Source organism: Molossus molossus, unplaced genomic scaffold (assembly GCF_014108415.1).
Source record: "Molossus molossus isolate mMolMol1 unplaced genomic scaffold, mMolMol1.p scaffold_m16_p_4, whole genome shotgun sequence".
NCBI lineage: Eukaryota > Metazoa > Chordata > Mammalia > Chiroptera > Molossidae > Molossus > Molossus molossus.
In genome coordinates, this window is record NW_023425377.1 from 38,277,885 (window position 1) to 38,298,499 (window position 20,615).

At 41.5% G+C, this 20,615-nt stretch overlaps 2 protein-coding genes across 3 annotated transcripts in view; one reads left to right on the forward strand and one right to left on the reverse strand.

Moving 5' to 3' along the window:
* Positions 1-2,376: 2,376 nt before the first annotated feature.
* SMIM32 (small integral membrane protein 32) lies at positions 2,377-3,642 on the forward strand. Its single transcript, XM_036241581.1, has one exon. The coding sequence runs from the start codon at positions 2,800-2,802 to the stop codon at positions 3,109-3,111; it is 312 nt and encodes a 103-aa protein (XP_036097474.1). The 5' UTR covers positions 2,377-2,799; the 3' UTR covers positions 3,112-3,642.
* A 13,130-nt stretch (positions 3,643-16,772) lies between these two features.
* SMAD5 (SMAD family member 5) overlaps positions 16,773-20,615 on the reverse strand; it is a 48,287-nt gene continuing 44,444 nt past the window's right edge. For both annotated transcript variants that reach the window (XM_036240829.1, XM_036240830.1), the window contains 2 exons: positions 19,081-19,337; positions 16,773-17,360 (listed from right to left, as the gene is read on the reverse strand). In XM_036240829.1, the coding sequence (XP_036096722.1) occupies positions 17,217-17,360; positions 19,081-19,337 (401 nt within the window). In that variant the 3' untranslated portion in view covers positions 16,773-17,216. The remainder of the gene's footprint in view (positions 17,361-19,080; positions 19,338-20,615) is intronic.

The following is a 20,615-nucleotide window of genomic DNA, read 5'->3' on the forward strand; positions in this document are numbered from 1 at the left end:
TCTTACTTGATCCCATGGGTGGAGTGCAAAGAAAATGGGGACAGCAGGACCATGTTATTCCCCGTGCAAACACAGGGCCAGACTCCAAACCAAGCCCCTCAAGCCCTGCAGTCAAGCTTTAACAGGGAGTTACCGGCAGCCGAGGCTTCACCAGGATAAACTCCCCTCCATCCAACCCCTCTGCCCTCCCTGTGGCTGACAGTGTCAGTCAGGAGGCCTGTTCTGGTTTCACATCATGTCACCTAGGGTCCTGCTGGCTGAGTAAAATGCTGTTCAAAATAGATCAGGCCTTCAGAGAAAGGGACACGGGTCCCTTGTTCGAGTGGCTCACTTCAGTGACTGCAGTGTCACTGCTCCATGGTGGCTGTCCTGCGCTAACAAGGATATGCTTTGCCCCTCTTGGAGCCAGCTTTCCTATCTGGAAAAGGAATGGTTGGCCTAAGCAGCAGCCATTCATAGGGGTTTCAGGGTCCGATGCCCTTGAAGCACACTGGGCAGCTCTCCAGGACCAAGGTGGGCAGAGGGGCAGTGCTGAGTCCTGCCAGGTCTTGCTGCCCACCCCATCCACACACACACACAGCCCTCTTCCAGTCCAGGGAGGCCCCCAGAAGCCTGTCCATGGGACTAAGAGGAAAACACTGAAGAGGGCTTCTGGAGCATGTCTGCACCTCACTCAGCCAGCAGTCAAACACTCTGCAGGGTCAGGACTTAGAACCACAATTTCAACATCAGACAAAGAGCTCACAGAGGTGTTTGTCCTGGGCTGAGTTGGGATTAATGGGAATGAGCTGTGGCTAAAAATGGCCTTGCACAGCTTGGTTGTTCATGTCACCAGGGTCGCCAAGTGTAAGGTGCAGTGATGGAGAGGGGAATAACTAACTTATGCTTCCACCGGTTCCTTCAGCCAGTGCTCACCAAGCTCTCCCCATGCACTACACCCCTCCATGGGGGAAGGAAGATAGCTGTGAACTTGGCTGACCCTATAGGGCTCTCAGACAAGTGACCAGACAACAGAGCTGGGACTAGGGTGGTGGTGAGGTGCCAAGGGTGCCACATGGAAGGAGGCACACTCACTCCTGACTTGCAGGACCCTAAGGGCAAACACTTCAGTTTCATGCCCTCGGCTCCTCACTTGCCTCCCCCTAATTCTGGCCCTGCAAGACAGTGACAGTCCAGGATTGTCGTTGTTTCTTTCTTTTTTATGTATTTACTGGTTTTAAAGAGAAAGAGAAAGGGAGGAAGGGAGAGAGAGAAAAACAATGATTTGTTGTTCCATATATTTATGCATTCACTGGTTGACTCTTTTATGTGCCCTTACTGGGGCTTGAACCTGCAACCTGGGCATATTGGGACTCTCTAACCAACTAACCTTTCCAGCCAGGGCCAGTTGGAGTTACTTGAGAAGTGCAGGGGTAGTGATGGTCAGGGCAGTGGTTCCCATCCTAGTCTAGGAGGATTGGAAGGTTTCTCAGAGGAGTGAGGAGTTTGGATCCCTGGAAAGAGACAGCCCCCTTTTTTTCCTCCCTCAGTCCCACTGACTGCTCACCTCTGTCCTAGCTACCAAGTCTTTGCCAAGGCTGCCAAGGGGAGGTGGGCCATCACCAACATCATTCCTCTTCTTCCCTGTGTGCTGGTACTGGCCAGGCCAGGCCAGGGAGCTGAGTGAATGAGCTCCTGGTGGGGGAAGCACATGTACCCTTAAGACATAGCTAGGGAGTTGCCTGAGCGGCCAAACCAGTCCCAGCTTGCCTGGGAGTGGCCCCTGGGCTTCCCATGGAGACTGTGTGTCCTGCCTGAGAGATCTAGCAGCCAGTGGGGCTCTGGGCCAACCAGGCTTGGCTGGGAGGAAGATGTCAAAGAGGAGGATGAAAGCAGGTGTCCATGCCTGGTTGAACTTTGTTTCCGAGTCGGTTTGCTGTTCACAACTGTCTCTGTTTTCTGTGTCTCCATTAAATTTGTACCCGATTCTTTGTCCGTCGATCTTTCTGTGACCCTGTGTTTTTTCTCCCTCCTTCTCTTTGTGTGTCCCTCTGTCTGTGAATGATGTGAGGTCTGGCAGGGGCAGTCACAGTCCTGTCCTCTCTCACCCTCATTGGTTCTCAGCTGCATCCCAGGGACGGCCTCTGTCAGTCCCGCCCCCTACCCGGGACCTAAGCTCACTCAGAGGCGTCTCAGCGCTCAGTCTCCTGCACAAGACAGGAGTGCAGCAGCCCACGCGAGTGGAACAGGCTCCTCGCACACTCAGCATCTGGACAGGGACTCGAGGTTGCAAGGGCTGTTCTGAGACTCCGCGGCAGCGGTAGCGGCGACGGCAGCGGCGGCGGCAGCGCCAGAAGCCGCGGAGAACTCCCCACCTTCATTCTGGGTGCACTTGGCTTCCAGACCGCGCCGAGCAGGGACCAGAGTTTTGACCAGCTCAGCAGGCACTTCTTGCGGCCGCTGCAGCCCACAGGCGCCCTGGAGCGCGGAGCTCACTGGAGATGGGGCTCAGAGCCTAGAGGGTGGCAGTGAAACCTTGAGATCCTGATTCGGCACTGCAGGTGACAACAGGGAGACACAGGTAAAGACCAAGGGGCGCGGGCGAGAAGCCACCTTGCTGCAAGCCCGGGGGCTGTCCACCGCGCAGAGAGGACAGCTGAGCGCAGAGGTGAGGGAGCTGCCGCGGTCGCCCCATTTGCCCTGAAGGCTCTGACTCCTGGTCAGTTGCGCGCAGCAGGGTGCGAGGGTGCGCCATGGAGGCGCCGAGCAGCGCCAATCCACGAGAGGCGAAGTGAGCGGGTCAGCGGGGACCCGCGGGCCATGTACGGAGACGTGTTCAACGCCACCGGCGGCCCCGAGGTGGCGGTGGGCAGCGCGCTGGCCTTGGCAGCCACTGTCAAGGCGGAGGGCGTTCTGCCTCTGGAGCTCGCCACCGCGCGCGGTATGCGGGACAGCGCGGCCTCAAAGCCTGACCTGCCCACCTACCTGCTGCTCTTCTTCCTGCTTTTGCTCTCCGTGGCGCTCGTTGTCCTCTTCATTGGCTGCCAGCTGCGCCACTCGGCCTTCCCCGCGCTGCCCCACGACCGCTCGCTTCGGGATGCCCGCGCGCCCTGGAAGACTCGGCTGGTGTAACGGAGCAGCGAGCCAGGACCTGCAGGGGCCATGTCCAGCTCTCGCCAAGAGCAGTGGAGGGAACCAGACAGGGCGGGCCTGACCCCTGGGGGTGGCCGGCCCCAGGGCACACTACGCTCTGACCCAAACACCCTTTCGGACCTTGAGTGGCAACCTAGGAGTAAAGGGAGTCCGAGGCGTCAGACCTGCCTAGGTTCCCGCTCCTAGTAACGGTGAGGTACCAAGGTTCTGATACCCTGGCAGAACCTTTTTTCCCTGGGCCAGCAGGTAAAGCGGGACCTAAGCGCCTTGCTCGCCTCCTGCTGACTTCCTCATTTTGCGCACATTAAGGGCAAGCATGGCGAGAGCACATCTAGCCCGGACCTGCCTTTCGTACTCGCTGGCCCTGTGGCTGTCTTCCCGCGGCTGTTACCACCTCTCTCAGTTCTTAGCACCGAGGACCCTGCTAGGACCCTGCCAGCCTGACTTTGTGGAATGATGGCCCTCAATGACCGCGTGCTCCAGGAGAAGTGAGGGGACAGGGAGTTTCACTAGGTCCCGCTTGGGTCCGAGGACCCAGTTTTTTCTACGGGCATGGATGGGTGGCGAGGAGCCAGTTTAAAGGCACGGGGTCCCACCAGCAACACACTGTGGTGGGGACGCATGTTCCACATCTCTAGGGAATGCATTTCTACAATAAAACCTCACTGAGTTAGACCCAGTGCTGAGAACACCCTGGTCCTTATTTTCGCCACTTTGGAAAGTCAGATAAGGGCAAGACATCCTTATAAGCAACCTGGTAGCCGATGCCCGCCTCCTGCCTTGCTGTGTCCCAGATTAGTTTTAATACTTCTTCTCCAGCTTTCCCAGGTGGTCAGTCAGTTACTTGCTCTGGGAAGTGTTTTTAGAGTCAGTCTCAAAGAGGAATTCCTGCCTCATCTGCTGAAAAATACTCCCTGAAAAGGGGCTCAGTGACAACCTTCCCTTCTCTTCCCTGTCCTCTTCTTGCTCTCACAGCCTCCCTGGGCCTGAACACTTCCAAGAGCCATTTCTATACCAGAACCAGCTAGTGAAGGAAGGGTTTAAGGGTCAGGCGATGGGGATAGCTGCTCAGCACTTCTTCCCAAACTAGGCAGGAAGCCAGCTCTGGAGAACACAAGAGAAAGCAATGGATGAGTGAACCTTACCAGAAAACAATCTCAAAGAACCTGAGAGGGAAAAGAAAGATTTGTGATAACCTCAACCATTTTCAAAATGAACCTAATTCTAGGGAGTTTATGGGGGTTTAAAATAGTTTCAGGAGTCACCTGGTTCTGGGGCACTAGAGCTGAGAGAATGTTTGACTAAAACAGGACTTGGTAGATTATCTAACCCAGTGCTCTAAATCGTTTGGGGGTCACTGAGTTGTTGAGAATCTGAAGAATGCTAAGGACACTTGCATACAGGCACACAATTCTACAGACCTTGGGTGAGGATTGTCAGACACTGAAACCTGTCTAAGGATGCAGCTAAGGCTGGGGAAAATGCATGCTAGGGCTGGAGTCTCAGGCCAGGGCTCCTCACCACCACTTCTTAGCCTGTGCCCAAGAGCCCCTCCTGGCTCCTATCCCACAAAGCAGCAGAGACAAGTAAAAGACATTTCACCTTTGCCTTAATTATCCATGTCTTGGAGAGCTAACATCAGCCAAGCCCCCATGGTGCTAATTCCGTGATAACCTCACAGAACATTTTAGTTTGGTCTTTGGAAATGTAGCCAGACCTCTCCAGCCAACAGTAAGTAAGGGTAACCCAGCTAATCTGTGTGATCCTTGGTTGCAGAGACAACTAAATGGAATAAATGTAAGGAAATATGAGGACCCCTGGCTAGTATAATGAAGTCACACAATGCTGATAGGGGGGACCCTTAGGCCTTGATCTGGGGGCTCCAAAGGGTAGGAGGTAATGTAGAGGTGGAGTATTCCTCCTCCACATCTCCTGTGGATAGACATGAAGGCAGTGTGCTAAGTGGTCAGCATACACTCTGGAGTATCACTGTCTGGCTTTAAATCCCAGCTCCACTGCTCACTGGCAATGTGACCCTGTGCAAATTACTTAATCTGTTTAGCCTATTTCCTCATCTGTGAAATGAGTATTATATCACTCAGCTCTAAACACATAACCAATGTAACATGCTAGCACCCAAAACACTAGAGAAGCTGGCCTTGGCTGGTATGGCTCAATTGGCTAGGCATCATCCCATGCACCAAGAGGTTGCTAGTCAGGGCAGGTGCCCCAGGTTGCAGGCTTAATTCCCAGTAGGGGGTGTGCAGAAGGCAGTCAATTAATGTTGGGCTCAATCCCCAGCAAGGGGTGTGCAGGAGGCAGTCAATTGATGTCCTCTGACATCGATGTTTCTGTCTTCTCCCTTCCTTGCTCTCTCTCTCTCTCTAAAAATCGATAAACTATTCTTTAAAAATAGAGAGAAGATGGTCCCAAAACGGGATGTGGCCTTCTTGGGGGCCATAAACAAATGTGCCCACAAATACAAGGGCTGGTTCTTGCAGGGGAGAATATGAGTGGATGACTTGTTTAGTGGTCACTTAGAGTTTCTGGGCCAGGATCAGCTGAAGTCAGACTGATTCAGGAGGCTGTTGGGATCCCTTAATAAAATAATGGCCCAAGGCACACCGAGGTTAAAGCTATAACATGCTAACATAGAGACAACTTGGAAAGCATCCCTCTGATGTCTCAGTCATTGAAACCAAAAACATGAGCACTTAAAATTAACAGACATTTCTGGAAGAAACTCCTAAGTAACTGGGCCTGCAGAGCTGGAATCTAGAAATGGGGGTGGGGGTGTGGGGGGGAAGGTCATTGAGAGGAACTAGTGTAAGGTTCTGCATTTTGTCAGCACTATGACCCTAAATAATTTCATTCCCTTTTCTAGGCTAGTGTTAGACCAGTTGAGCAGTAATGGTCCCTTTCTCATGTTGGACCTAGCTCCAGGGATGTGGTGGTATTCATGTCTACCCTTTACTGATATGCAGGTAAGTAGACTATAGTACGGTAATTGGACATTTAGATAGATATCAAAGAGGCAGGTCTATATACACTTCCTCCCGCTCTCTGCTCCTCTGCAGCCCCATGATGCATTGGAACCACCTTTAGAGAGTTTGGCATGGCAGGCTAAAAATACGATAGGACTCATAGCGTAGGTGTTTGGGCTGCAGTGCCACTGGTAGCAGGCAAGAAGATTGATAACATATTTCTGATGGGAGGGGTGGGAGTGGAAATTAGAAAGGATGGTTGCAGATGCCAGGAAGCAGGAGAAGCAGCATACTGTAGTAACCAAGAGCCTCAAACCTGGAGTGAGGTAAACTGAGCTTGGCCATCCACTCTATGCCTTGATCATGTTTCTGGATCATGTCTGAGGGCCTCAGTTTCCACATCTGTAAAATGGAGATGATAGTATCTGCCTCATAGGATTTTCAACATTGCATGAGACACTGTAGGTAGTGTTTTAGCTCATGTTTGACATGTAGTAATTTTTCTTCATGTGAGCTATCATTCTTACTAAACAGGATGACCATTCCAGAAATATTTGCAGTAACACAAACAAACAGCAACTGCTTCCCCTCAGTGACTTGCAGTCCCTTTTCAAAAGGCATGTGCTGCCCTGGCCGGTTTGGTTCAGCGGTTAGAGCGTCGGCCTGGGGTCCTGAGAGACCCGGGTTCGGTTCCCGCTAAGGGCGCGTGCTTCGGTTGCAGTTTGTCCCCGGCCTTGGTCGGTTGTGCGGGTGGCAGCCATTCGATGTGTTCCTTTCACGTCGATGTTTCTGGAAAAATGTCCTCGGGTGAGGATAAAAAACAACAACAACAAAAAATCAAAAGGCATGTGCTATCACAGAACAGAAATGAAGTCTGCTACTTCTCGCAGCAGGTATGCCCAGAGTTGGGGGGCAGCTGTCCTAGGTCCTTTCTCACTGTGCTTTCCACTGAACTAGCTAATCCACTCACGTTGCTTTGGGTGCTTTTCAAATTACTCTCTTCAGACCTTGATAACCCTGAGCCCATTCAACACCTCCATTTGGATATCTCAGAGGGAACCTCAAACTCAACATGTCTAAAACTCACCTTTTCATATAAATTAGATCTTCCTCTAGTCTTCATCTCAGCCAATTGCATCTGGCTGCCCAAAGAAATACAGGATGGTCATTCTTTTTTTTCCTTTTCATGATGGTCATTCTTGACCCCAAACTGCTCTTCATCCTTCCCACATGCAATCCATCACCTCCTAGACACCACTCTGCTCCATCTACTCCCCTCCATTTCCACCAGCACCATCTGAATTCAAAGCCTAACATCCATTTTTGCTTCTCTCCAATCAAAGCATACATGTGATCCTATATTAGCCTCCAGCCCCCATTTACATTCCTGGTTCTCAGAAATGAAAACCCTAATCTTGGCTACAAGACCCAGCATCATCTGACCCTCAACAAACTCTCCAGACTCATCTCCTCATGCTCCTCTTGTAATATAGACTCGTCACAATGGCCTTTCAATCCCTCAGGTCTCTCTGCCTATATTATCTTTCATCCTTCATTTGGCTAATGCCTTCTTATCCTTCTGGTCTCAAGTTAAATATCTCTCCCTCAAAAAGGACTTACCTGAGTTCTCAGATCAGTTTCATTCTTTCATAGCCCCCAATCAGCTCCCTATCACAGCTCCCTATTAAATAACTATATAAGTCACAGCCTAATGTCTCTCCCCTCCTGAGGTCAGGGACAACCACCATCTTGTTCACTGCTGCTTTCTCAAAGTCTAGCATTATGTTAAACACTAAAAGAGGCAATGATGAAGTGCTTGTTGAATGCAGAATAGTGGAAAGGCAGAACTAGAGATCAAGGTAAATCTGTCCATGGTCCTCTGAACTCTTCACCTTTATTTTCTGCTTAAACTAAACCTGTATCAGATGAAATATTGAGCTGAATTCCCCTTATTGATTGGTCCTTCAAGTGGCCAGTACTCTGGAGGTGGTAATCCGCCAGGTCATTAGCAACTGACATTTCGTCTCCATCTGTGTAACACCTCAGGTATTACTGTATCCCCTGCAGAGACTAAAAGGACATACAATTTAAGTTTGTTCCTTTAGCTATTTCTGCTTGAATTACCACCTTTTCCTGCAGGGACATTGAGATCTTTATGTATCATTCATATGCTTTGACAAAGAATCAGCTAAATCACTACCTCACATACCAACTTCCTCACCTCTTCCTGGACTTAGATCAAAGATTTCCTTCTCAGTGAGCCCTTCCCTGACTCTTTGACCTAAAAGTTCAACTGCCTTCCTCCCTCTATCCCCAATATTTCAAATCTACCTTTCCTGCTTTTTCTCCTTAGAACTTACCACTACCCTAAGCTACATTTCACTTAGCTTATGTTTCTGTAACCAGAATAAAGCTCCTTGAGGGAAAGAATTTTTGTTTTATTCCGTTTATCCTCAGCCTGACATCTAATAGGCCCTCAAATATTAGTTGAATGAATGAGCAAACAATCTAATACTGCTCAGGACCAGAAAAAATAGTCAGAAAAACAGAAGTAGAGTCTATTTTTAGTCTCCCTCTTCTCTGTTCCTGCTTTTTCTCCACCCTCCAAACTTGATTGACTAACTCTAACTAGATAGAAACTGAAAACACTAAACTATGTTACAGCTTCACTTTTCATGAGGACAGGAGGTGACTTCCTTGCTCCCATTCTGCTGCCCAGCACAAAGCTTGACTTGCAGAGAATACTCAATAAAGGTCTGGTGAGACTAAGTGAATGAACAAGTATTAATTAGCTTACAGTCTGAACTGTTGTAACAAAGAACCCTCCCCATCCCTATGTTTCTTGTGCACATAACCTTCCAGGAGTAGCACAGCTCTATCATCCTCATCCCCTGGCTTCCAAGTCTGCTTCAAGGTGGCTACTCTAGTTCCTGCCATCATACCTGTATTCTAACTACTGGAAAGGGAAAAGGAGCAAGAACATTAATTACTCTTTGGTGCATATGTCAAAACAGGACTATCACTTCTGCTCAAACCCCATTGGTCACAACTTAGTTACCTGACTGTACCTAGATGAAAGAGAGGCTGGGAATATAGTAGGCAGCTGGACAAAGGTGCTCTGTAATTAAGAAAGGGGAGAATGGGTGTTGGTAAACTCTCAGCAGCTCATTAAACAGACAATAAAAGCAAAGCACCGTTCTTTTCAGATGGTCATCTTTTCAGTCTTACTACTTACTTTGTGCTCGAAATCATCTTCACTGCTATCACTTAGTCTGAACAAATTCTGTAAAATTCACAGAATTTTATGTGAAAGGCAATCAAGGAATGTTTAATTAATCTTAACTAATGGTGGTATAACCCAAACCCCCTCTGCTCCCCCCATCCTCCAACCACACACAGTCTTCAGTAAAATTAATCTTTTACTCTGAAATACAAATATAGGTCACTATGTTGTCTCTCAAAGGCACTACTTTGGTGTCCCACCTGAATGCCTGTCCTTCATTCCCAACAGTTGGGGATGATATTATGGGATCTAAACCAGGATGCTAAAATCAAACTATAGGGCTCTTAACAATGCCATCCCCTGTAAGCTATAAAATAAAAAGTATACTGTTTTGGTTATTTTCTCTTGTCAAATTCATCAAAGAAACTATGTCCTTTCTCTGGGAAAATATTAATGTTATTTTGTTAGGTTCCCTAAGCAATAATTCCAGGAACCTGATAATTCAGGGGCAAAGGTCCAAAATTTCAAAGAGAATGTGGTATAAGTGTTCTAGTTTCTTAGTTGAGTTCCCCCTTTCTTCTCTTATGAGGCATGTAACAGAGATCTAATAGTTAGTGATGAGCTAGAATCCAGTAGACTAAGAATTCTCGTTAAAAGATTTAAAAGATGAATTCTAGTACTCATTCATTCAACAAATACTGGAATGCATACAAAGTACCAAGAACTGTTCTGGCAGTGGGAACACAGTTCTGGTCTCATAGAGCTGAAATTTCCATGAGATAATATAGTCTATAAACAGAGTAAATAAATATGTTAAATGGCAATAAATGTTGTGAAAAACTGTTTTCCTCCTTCTCCTTAATATACAAGGTCTTTTTTCCTTCTTTCTGAAAGTCCTCCTACATTAATCCCAATTGGCTTTTTTTTTTTTTTTGGTCACTTCCATAATCTCAGTAAAATATCTGGATAGATAGGCTTCATGCTACACATTTTGGAAAGGTCTGCCACTGAACATAAGTGAGAGCGCAAAGATAGCAAATGCTCTCTTGGGTATATATAATTCAAAAAACACTTTAGACCCAAACAGATTACTCTGAGAACCCTTTCAAAAGAGGAGCCATGTAACTCCACCCATAATCAGCTAAATTTTTGTCAAAGAAAGGAAAGGATTGGTGTAGAGTGATTTCCAGAACAGGTTAGAAGGGTACACACACACAAGTGTAGTGGTTAGCTAGTCTGTAGTTTTCTGTAAGGTTAAAATTCTTCACATTTATCTCAGGTAAAAGTATTAAAAATGAAACAACAGGTGAAGTTTTTATTGGGTTGGGAAAGGGGTAGGAGAGTAAGACAACGCGTAAGGAAGCTTTCAAATTCATCCCCAAACTTCAAAACACTGCCCCAGGAAACACCTCTCATGAATTATACACTTGATAGACTATGGATAATGAAAGAGTGTTAACCACTATCTAAATCTCCCCTCCACCTCCCACCCGACAGAAGATGGAGATGGTTAAGCACACTGCTAACAATTGCTCTTTGCATTGCCCCTACAACCTCATTCCCCTTCCCTTAAAATACAACCACCAAACATGATTTAGATAAAAAGAACACAGGGTTTTCCCCCCACAAAAGTCAGTTTATTAAAGATAGGCTTACAAACTCAGCAACAACCAAAATCACAGTAATATTTAAAATGTTAAATGGGGATAAAGTTTTTTTAAATGCTTCCTTCTTTGAATCATATATACTACAGAGCTCTGAGAAAGTACTTTCTTATAGCCTACTGATACTTATAAATATTTACACAATATGAACTGCAGCAAACCTACTTTGATATGGAATAGCTCTGGCCATTGAGTCTCATGTCTAAAACTGGAGCATATGTCACAACTGATCCCCTCATCATTGCAGTATTTTGGATACAGCAATTTGAAAACTAATTATCTTAAATCTGAGAGAGGCCTAACAATTCTCACTGATCACTAAAATCTTTTGCCAGAACAAATGCTTTTAAAAATATCCTTCTAAAACAGCAAGTGAACTTGAGACTAAATACTTTACTAAATGCCTTATATTTGAAATAAAAAGACATAAGGAACTGATTTGAAGAATTTGATTCCTTTGATGAAGTTTTTCTCTAAAGAGAATAATAAGAGTTTTTACATTTATTATTTTGGGTTAAAATATTTATTTTGGATTTTTCTACTTTTCTATGGGAGCACATGGATTTTCACTGTCTCTTCCCAAGTAGAATGAGTTTGCATTTCTAGTGTATACAACACAGATGTGGAAAAAGCATGGACTTATAGTGGGGATGATAAAACTAATTTGTGCTTTTAAACTTTTTTTAAAAAGGAAAAACAAAGCAAATTCACAAGATGGATAATCAAAGGTTGATCAAGCAGCATCTTATTCTTTGATTCCTATGAGTCAAAGAAGTATGAGAGACGATAATAAAAATATGAGGTCTTATATGCCAGGCACTGTTCTTAATACTTTATTTTTATTATTTTATTTAATCTTTCCCAAATCCTATAAAATAGATAGACTTTTACTTTACATATCAGAATACTGAGGCACAGAAAAGTTAAGCGCAAAGCTAAATTGGCACAGAGCCAAGAAAACTCTGCGGTCTAGGATTCAAATGCAAGCAGGCAGCCCCCAGAGCCAGCTCTGCTAAGAGCTATTCTACCTCCCCTGGCGGGTCAAGACCTCTCATTTATAGATGGATCTAGAGAAGTGGTTAAACACCCCAGCCTCCAGATCCAAAATATTTTCCAAAACAGAATAAAACTAACAAAGAAAAACACATAAACTCTCTTATAGACAGAATGAAAAAATATTAATCATTATGAGCAAACCTCATGCTGAGTGGAAAGGCATGATATTTCCATTTTCTATTGCTAGTACACAAACACAGCGATCACTGAAACTAATCCTCTCTCATTTTTATAACTCCACTCAATGAAGCATGTTAAGTCAAAACAGAGCACCAAGAAACACACACACACATCAAGCAGTTTTTGAGGTTTATTAAAATAAAGTATTAGCAAACAATATGCAAAAACAAAGTTCTTAAGAGTTATGGCTTTGAAAAGCACAATATATAGTAAAACCTAATACATTTTTATAAGTATCAAAAAGATAACAGAATAAAACATGTTGCTAGAATTTCACTTTCTACAACATAAACAGAAGTAGAACAAGTACATATAAGAAGCAGACCTATAGTGCAGCCATTGGTTTGGTCTTCATCATCTTCATAAAAATATCATTTTAAGAAAAATGGGCAGGTACATATAAACATCCAGTTTCCATTACAATCTAAAATAAGTGACTTTCAAAAAGCAACTTAACCAACAAGGTTAAGAAGAAAACCACTTGCCCAACTATTATCTTCAAGAGTCCCTACAGTCAAAAGACTTTATGAATGAATCAAAGAAACATCATCTGCAATGGGAAATCTGACTCTAAAAGATTTCTTCTTTTATAAAGAACCTGGGATTGTTTGACCTCACTAGAGTTTGGTTATAGCTAACACCAACTGGTATTAAGAAGGCACTACCTACCTAATAACAGGAATAAAAATATACCTGCACACAAAATCTGAACTTTTTATAAACAGCATCTTCAAATGAAATCTTAAAGGACAATTATGATGATTTTAAGAATGTTAAGTACAAAATTATTTATACAAGAATCACACAAATTTTTTTTCAGTCTGCTATGAATGACAGAAGAATCTTGCTCTGAGTGGATCTTGTCAACAAAACCACTTCATCACTGGTTTTATAGCAAATGCTACCAGCTAATATTACAGCATAAGCTCTTACTTAAAAAACAGTATTTAAAATCTTTCTCATTGGTTTTTGTAAACCATCCAATTGTCAGGTAATATTTCAATTATAACCTAGTTGTATTTTAGAAGATAAGTTTCTATTATGAATAATCCAGTATAACAAAGGCTTGATAAACACTGTTACCTCTTGTAGTCAGGACATGCTGAACCTGAACTGCAATCCAGTGGATTCCAAAGCACTGTCCAAGTTTCTGTGCAGCAGGTAAAATTGTTTATGCAAAAGTGATGCCTTGAATTCTCACTTTCTACACACGGATCTTCTCTGAGAAGAAAACCTCCCCAGAATCCTATCTGCATCAATGAGGAAAATGCTGCTGTTCAGGGGAAAAACAGCCATCAAACCTGAGATTACCCACAAAAAGCTACCCTAATTAGTGTCTGAGGAGACCATTCATAAACCAATGTTCAGGAAAACTCACTCCCATAAAAATCACCAAACACTTCTAAAACCACCAAGCTATCTACTACCTTAAAAGATCTGTGCTTATCTAGCTGAAGAGTATGAAGAGGAGACACATTTACATTCCTACCAGAGATTAGTGAGGCTTTAATTAAGAAGACAAAGAAGGGCTCTGACTCTTAAAAGTTAACAGGTCCAAAACTTAAATCATCATTGGAAGTTGAATTCAATAATTATCAAAAGATTCTTCCTTCTTCAGGAAGTATAAAAGGCATTAATGTATTCTAAGTGGGAAAGAGATAATGATACAAAGTAATATTAAGCAAACTAGAAAAAGTTTGAAGAAATGGATCCAAACTGGTATATTAGATGCTCTCTATAACAGAAGCACAGAACTTAAACAGGTACCATACAACTTTTTAGAGTCTCTCTGCTATTGGTAGGATTTGATGTTTTGTAAAAACTTTCTCCCTCAGCAGGACACTATTACAGGGTAACCATTTCCCATGGGCACCCTCAAATACAGAAGGTTTTATAACTGTCTTGACAACTGTCTGACCAAATTCTGTCTTGGTCAGAATTTTACTTAGTTTTTAAATATCTTACTTATTGATCATTTTACATCCTAAAAGGATGTCTTGCTCTCAAATGTATGAAGAATATATGGCAATATCCTCTTTCTGTACTACTAGGTGTAGCTTATTGAACTACCTAGTAATCTTACAGTGGATTTCACTTCAGAAACCCAGCCAATTCTATTATCACAGTTTTCTTCTATAACAGCAAAATGTGAAAAATTATGTATATTATGATGTATATATTTGACATTTTGGTGCATGTTGCCCTTAAATTTTCTCTAAATAAAAAATGTTAGCCTCAATAGACCAATAACATGCCTACTAGTTTTCATTTTACAGCTTAAGTCAGGCAATACCAACCAGACCATAATATCTATTATGTAGTGATGTTACTCAAATGCACCTCTTAAGTTCTGTTTTTCCCTCCAATCAACATCTTTTTGTTGCTTTACTTCATTTTTGAAAGAAATTTTGATTGTACTCTTCTTTTTGCATTTACCAAACTGGTTGTAATTTATTGTTTCCAGACGGCATATATTAATATGTTGTACATGCTATAAAATGTGATCATTTTAATAGTGTTAAACCATCCTAGAGATTAAATAAACATTTAAAACTGTAATTTTCTGAAATGGTTTCTTTCTGAGGTACTTTCTTTTCGTTGGTCAGAATTTTACTTAGTTTTTAAATATCTTACTGGCAATTTTTATTTCCCATCCATGGACAATGGACATCCTCAGGAATCATAGAAGCAGTTAGATTAAGTTTTCATCTAAAATCCAGGGGCGTGGAATTGACAACTTTTAGGAACTACAACAGGCTTATACTGCTCCATGAAACTCTTAGTTAGCTTCAGTACTGTCATTCATGAGACACAGCTCCTCAGAGAAAACATAGGAAAGGCCACTCATATAAAATCCCAACTCTAAAAGCTATGACATGAATAAAAACAATGTTTAATTAACTCAATTGAAAGTATCAATAAAACAATTCAATAGTTTCCCTCAGCTCAAGCCCATTGAAGTTGATTACACATATCTGTTCATTCAACCTGGGTGGGTTTTTTCTACAAATTTGTTCCAAAGATCATGCCATGAGCCTGGTAAATAAAAAAAATATGTAAATAAAAATGATTCTATCACTAAGCAAATAATAAAATAATATCCTTTTTCAGATGGCTGACACAATTATGAAAGATTGATAAGGCATGTCATGGAAAACATATGTTTAAGACTCAGGTGACTGTCAGAAAGTATCCTTTCACCCAGCAAAGGGCTGTGAGCTGAAGCACATGGTAGGAATTTCATCCGAAAGAACTAAACCATCCATTGGCTGCACTTTGTAAAAGCAATAAATAATGTCACAGAGAACAAAAAGAATCACATTCTCCTTTCCTCAAAAAATGCATTTACTTCCTCACAAAAACAAAAAGGGCAAGTAGAAAGTCAAACCAAAATAACATTTTAACACAAGACTGATATGGCTCCATACAGTACTTACAAAAGGTACCAGAAAATAAGCTTCATCTGATAGGTAAATTAGATCACTTTTTTCAAAATAATGTCTTTGTTCTCATGCCATAACTAAGAGTCCATCTGACAGCTCCATAGAAAAAGGGGTAAAGAGTCTTTTACCCAAAGCCTTTAAGCATGATTGATTAAATGGATATTTTGGAGTTTTTCATGTCTTTCCTTTTTGAGGATTATGTCCTGGGTAACTAGCATTCACATATATGCTATAAAAAAAAGTAAAGAGAGCATGCATGGTAACTGACAGAACAGTCTGTATTCCTTGATACAAGAATGTTTTAAAATCAGCCATCTCAACAACCACTGCTGATACATTTAAGTATCAAACCAGCACCCCACCTTGGGTCCAAACTACAGAGGTTCCTATGGCTACAACACACAGGTCCTTGCATGGGATTAAGTACATGACTTTCCTACATTAATAAAATCCATAAAACTGGAATTTAAAAGGCACCTTAAGTTGGAGCTACAGAATAACAGTATTATAATCTAGACTGAAAATACAACAAAAGCTAGAAAAAGCGTAACTTCCTACAACTGTAATCTATAAACTGCAGTGTTTGTTAATACAAAAGGGGTACCAAGAAAGTAAGGATGAGCATCTAAGTCCAAGTCACTTGAGTGTGTTTCACAAAAGGTTACACTAAAAACTGTCACCCATCAAAGTGCAAAATAAAAGATTAATGCATGTCAAAATTAGAGTTTTTGCAACACTGGCCAAAACAGCAAACAGCTCAACAAGGCCATGCGTGTACTGTCACCAGCTATAAAGTAGTACTTATGACAGGTTCTGAGTGAATGACATCCTGGAGATCTGTTGTTGGCAATAATTTTTTTTTAAAGGTAATGTTTTACAAAAGACATATTGAGTGAAGTCACAATACACTGACAAACATTTAGCTGTATTAAATGTAAATTTTATGTCTAGAAAACTATCACTTTGCTTTCACTGGATACTACTTGTTACAGCAGTGCATAGTGTTCCTTCAAATAGAAGATTTTTTTTTTATAGTTTCTTTTAAGCCCCTACCATATGCTTTTATAGAACAATGAATTAGACTTTTTAAAAGTTGGTAGGATAAAGAAACTGGTAAAAGTATAGCTTCTTGAGGACCAAGAGTCAAAGGGAAAACTTTTCACTGTATACCCTCTTATATTATTATAAATTTTCATCATGTGTTGTTTTAAGTTTTCAAAAAAATTTTAACAAATAAAAAATAATCTGTTGAGACAACAATGCAAAAGTATGTTCCAGTTTAAGATTAATGCCATACTTTTGAACTGGGGCACAGTAATTTTTCTGCATTTTTCACAACACTTTTTGGAGTTAATCAAGTGAACATTAATACAAACAAATGTAGATTCATCACAAAATACAAATGTATTGGTCACAATTATGTAGAAAAAAAAAATAAGCTGTTTTCCATGTAAGCTCACAGTATCTGTACTGGAAGTTTCCCTAAAATTAAAATAAGTCCACTAATAATATAATTGAAAAGAATACTTCTGCACTATGAAACAGAAGATATGGGATTCAGAGGGGAGCCCATCTGAGTGAGGACTTTATCCAGCCACTGAAGAGGCCCATGAAGATGAATTTCAATCCAACACGGGGTGCTAGTAACATCCTGCCGGTGATATTCTGCTCCCCAGCCCTACAAAAATGAACAGATATCATACATAGCAAATACCTCTTTAAACTGTCAACCAGTTGAAACCAATTTTAGTATACTAACAAAAAGATACATTCATAGTAGATATATGCATAATGTACTTTAAAAAAAAATCACAAAATCAATCTTAGCATTCACCATGGAGTTAAAAGCAATACAATGGCTACATTATTGAAAGGCATATGTATGTTTAATAACATATAATTCCATTAATAGAAACCCTTGAAGCAAGCTCTTTCAGATTTCTCTTTTTTTAATTTTATAAAGTGTAAAATCTCATACTTTAAAAAGCAGTATTTCTACAGTGACATATATTCTCACTTAATAGAATAAATAAAACATAAATAAATAGCCTCATATAAATTCACATCAGATTTTGTTAACATACTTTTTTTTGCTTCCAGGTTTTGGATTTTGTTTTTATTTTTAAATATAAGATAAGACAGTATAGATCTGAACAATGCATGCAAGTATAATTTAAGTGGCAATCACATATCAATTATCCTTTAAAGTGGGATAATTGAGCTAGAACACTTCATCCTAAAACTGCAGACAAGATTAATTTTTTCCCCCCTTTTATTTGCCTGGATTTATCAAGCTCTGCTTTACTGTTCATAGCAGTCCTGGCCCAGGAAAATTAGGCAGGGGAGCCAGCAGAGTAGGAGTGGGGGACTGAGAGACACACAGGGGGACAGGATGGGGATGGGGGAAAAAAGATTAAATATGCTAAAGTCATATTTCCTCAGAAGGGAGGGAATGAGTACTTCAAGGCTACTCATAAACTGATGTTTATGGTAGACCTATAACAAAGCAGCAAGGAAGCATTGAACTATGAGACTGAATGCCAAAATGAAAACACCCACACATAGCATTTGACAGTTGCTCTTCTTGGGCTAAATCCATAAGGACCAAGTACAGGTTGCTTAAATATGTCACTAAAATTCTTTCCAAATTTTGCTCATGAACCATCATCTTTGGAATGCCAATAAAGTCTGGTCAAGAGTAAATAATAAATTTTAAAAGTTCTTTAAACTTTAAAAATTCTCAATAACAGAACTTAGATACAAGGAAAATAATTTTAGTATCCTAAAAAAATCCTTTAAGTTACTCTAATGGGATCTAATAATAATTGAAACTGCTAAAGTTAGAGAACTTAAAAAAAAATGTTAGTATTAAATGTTCTCTAGCAATTTAGCCTTTTTTAAAAATTTATTTTTACTTTATTGATTTGAGAGAGAGAAGAAGGGGAGAGGGAGATAAACATCGATAAAAGAGAACATTGACTGGCCGCCTCCTGCATGCCCCCCACTGGTGATTGGGCCCACAACCTGGGCATGTGTCCTGACGGGGAATCGAACTGGTGACCTCTTGGTGCATGGGTCGATGCTCAAGCACTGAGCCACACCAGCCGGGCATCTAGCAATTTAGTCTTTAACTTAAATTTTTTATAAGCTCAGCCCCTATTCAAAATCAAAATCAGTATCATACATTTTATAACGTCTGGTTTATAAAATAAAATCATAGACCTATCATGTGGTTAAAATTATAGATTTAAGAATTTCATTTAAAAACCTATTAAATCAGGTCAAAAGTAATTGCCACCTTTCATTTAATAATGGCTTTTAAAAAATTATATCCTACAGATATATAATATACATATTTACAGTGACTCAAATTAAGCTACAGGTTACAACCCACTTACCTTGACAAAACTCATTCGAATTGTACACATTTTGGTGAGCTCATATACTGCTTCAAATCCATGATTGACAGACTGAGCCAGAAGCTGTGCAAACTCTTGATTGTTAAAAATTTTGAGGCTGCAGCTGCTGGGAATCTTACAGACAGTGGTAGGATGAAAGCCGTGATGAAAGTTGCAGTTCCTACTCTGTACAAATATGCTGCTATCACTGAGACACTCTGCATAAACCTCTCCACCAACATAGTACAGATGAACACCTTAAAAAGACAGGCATTACAAGAGTCAACAAAGCAGTATAATGAAAACAAAGAGTCTGTATGAAATGCAACCAAGAACACCCACCAATCTACAGTCATCCTTCACCACTTCGCACTTCGACTTTGGCGGCTTCACTCTATCACGTGATAGAGTGAAGCCGCCAAAGTCGAGCATCTAGCAATGTGGCGAGGACGACTGTATGGAAATAAAAAATCCTACTTCACGGAAATTCATTTATGGGGGTAGAGTTTGGAATGGATTAACCGCAATAAATGAGAGCCGATTGTATAGCAAACTCCTCACAGTCTTTAGATAGAAGGTACCACTAGATGGCCTTTTGCTGTCAAAGATAATCAAAAGGTTAATCTAAACCTAAATTTAAAATTGTCCTCAAATAACTAAGACTTAACACTCAAGTTGGCAAAATACTAGTTTATTAGTTCTTGGGGTTTTTGCCCCTTTTCCAATAATCATTTATCATCTTATGAAAGAAAGCAATGGCACAACACACACACACATACACACACCACCTTATGATGAACCCTTTACAAAGGAATGCTTACTATAATACATTGTCATTTGGCAAAGAGTTTTGCATTCCTTTTGCTAATGGAGGAAAGCATAACATGAAAAAGGAAAAAAAACCAAAAACCCTAAGGCACATATGTAAATTAAGGTCACAAAAGTAGCCTTTAAATGGCAGGGTTTTTTTACTTTCCAGTAAAAAAAAAAAATGTTTTTTTGATCCTGGCACAGTAACTCAGTTGGTTAGAGCATCGACCTCATATGCCAAGGTTGTGGCATATGATCAGGGCACATATAAGAATCAATCAATGAATGCATAAATAAGTGGAACAACAAATTGATGTTTCTCTCTCAAACCAGTAAATTTTAAAAAATTAAAATAGCCCTGGCCAGTTTGGCTCAGAGGTTAGAGCCTTGGCCCACAGACCAGAGAGTCTCAGGTTTGATTCCAGTCAAGGGTTCGTACCTCCATTGCAGTTCGGTCCCCGGCCATGGTTGGGTCATGGGGGAGGCAGCTAGTCAATGTGTCTCTCTCACATCTATGTTTCTCTCTCTTTCTCGCTCCTTCTCTCTGTCCCTCCTTCCCTCCCTCCCACTCTATCTGAAGATAAATGAAAAAAATATCCTAAGGTGAAAATTTAAAAAATAAAATAAATAAATATAACAAATGTTTTGGTATTTAAAATATATACAAATAAATATGAATAGTTACAATATTAAAAATTCAAATTATATAGCTAAAGCTGAAGTTG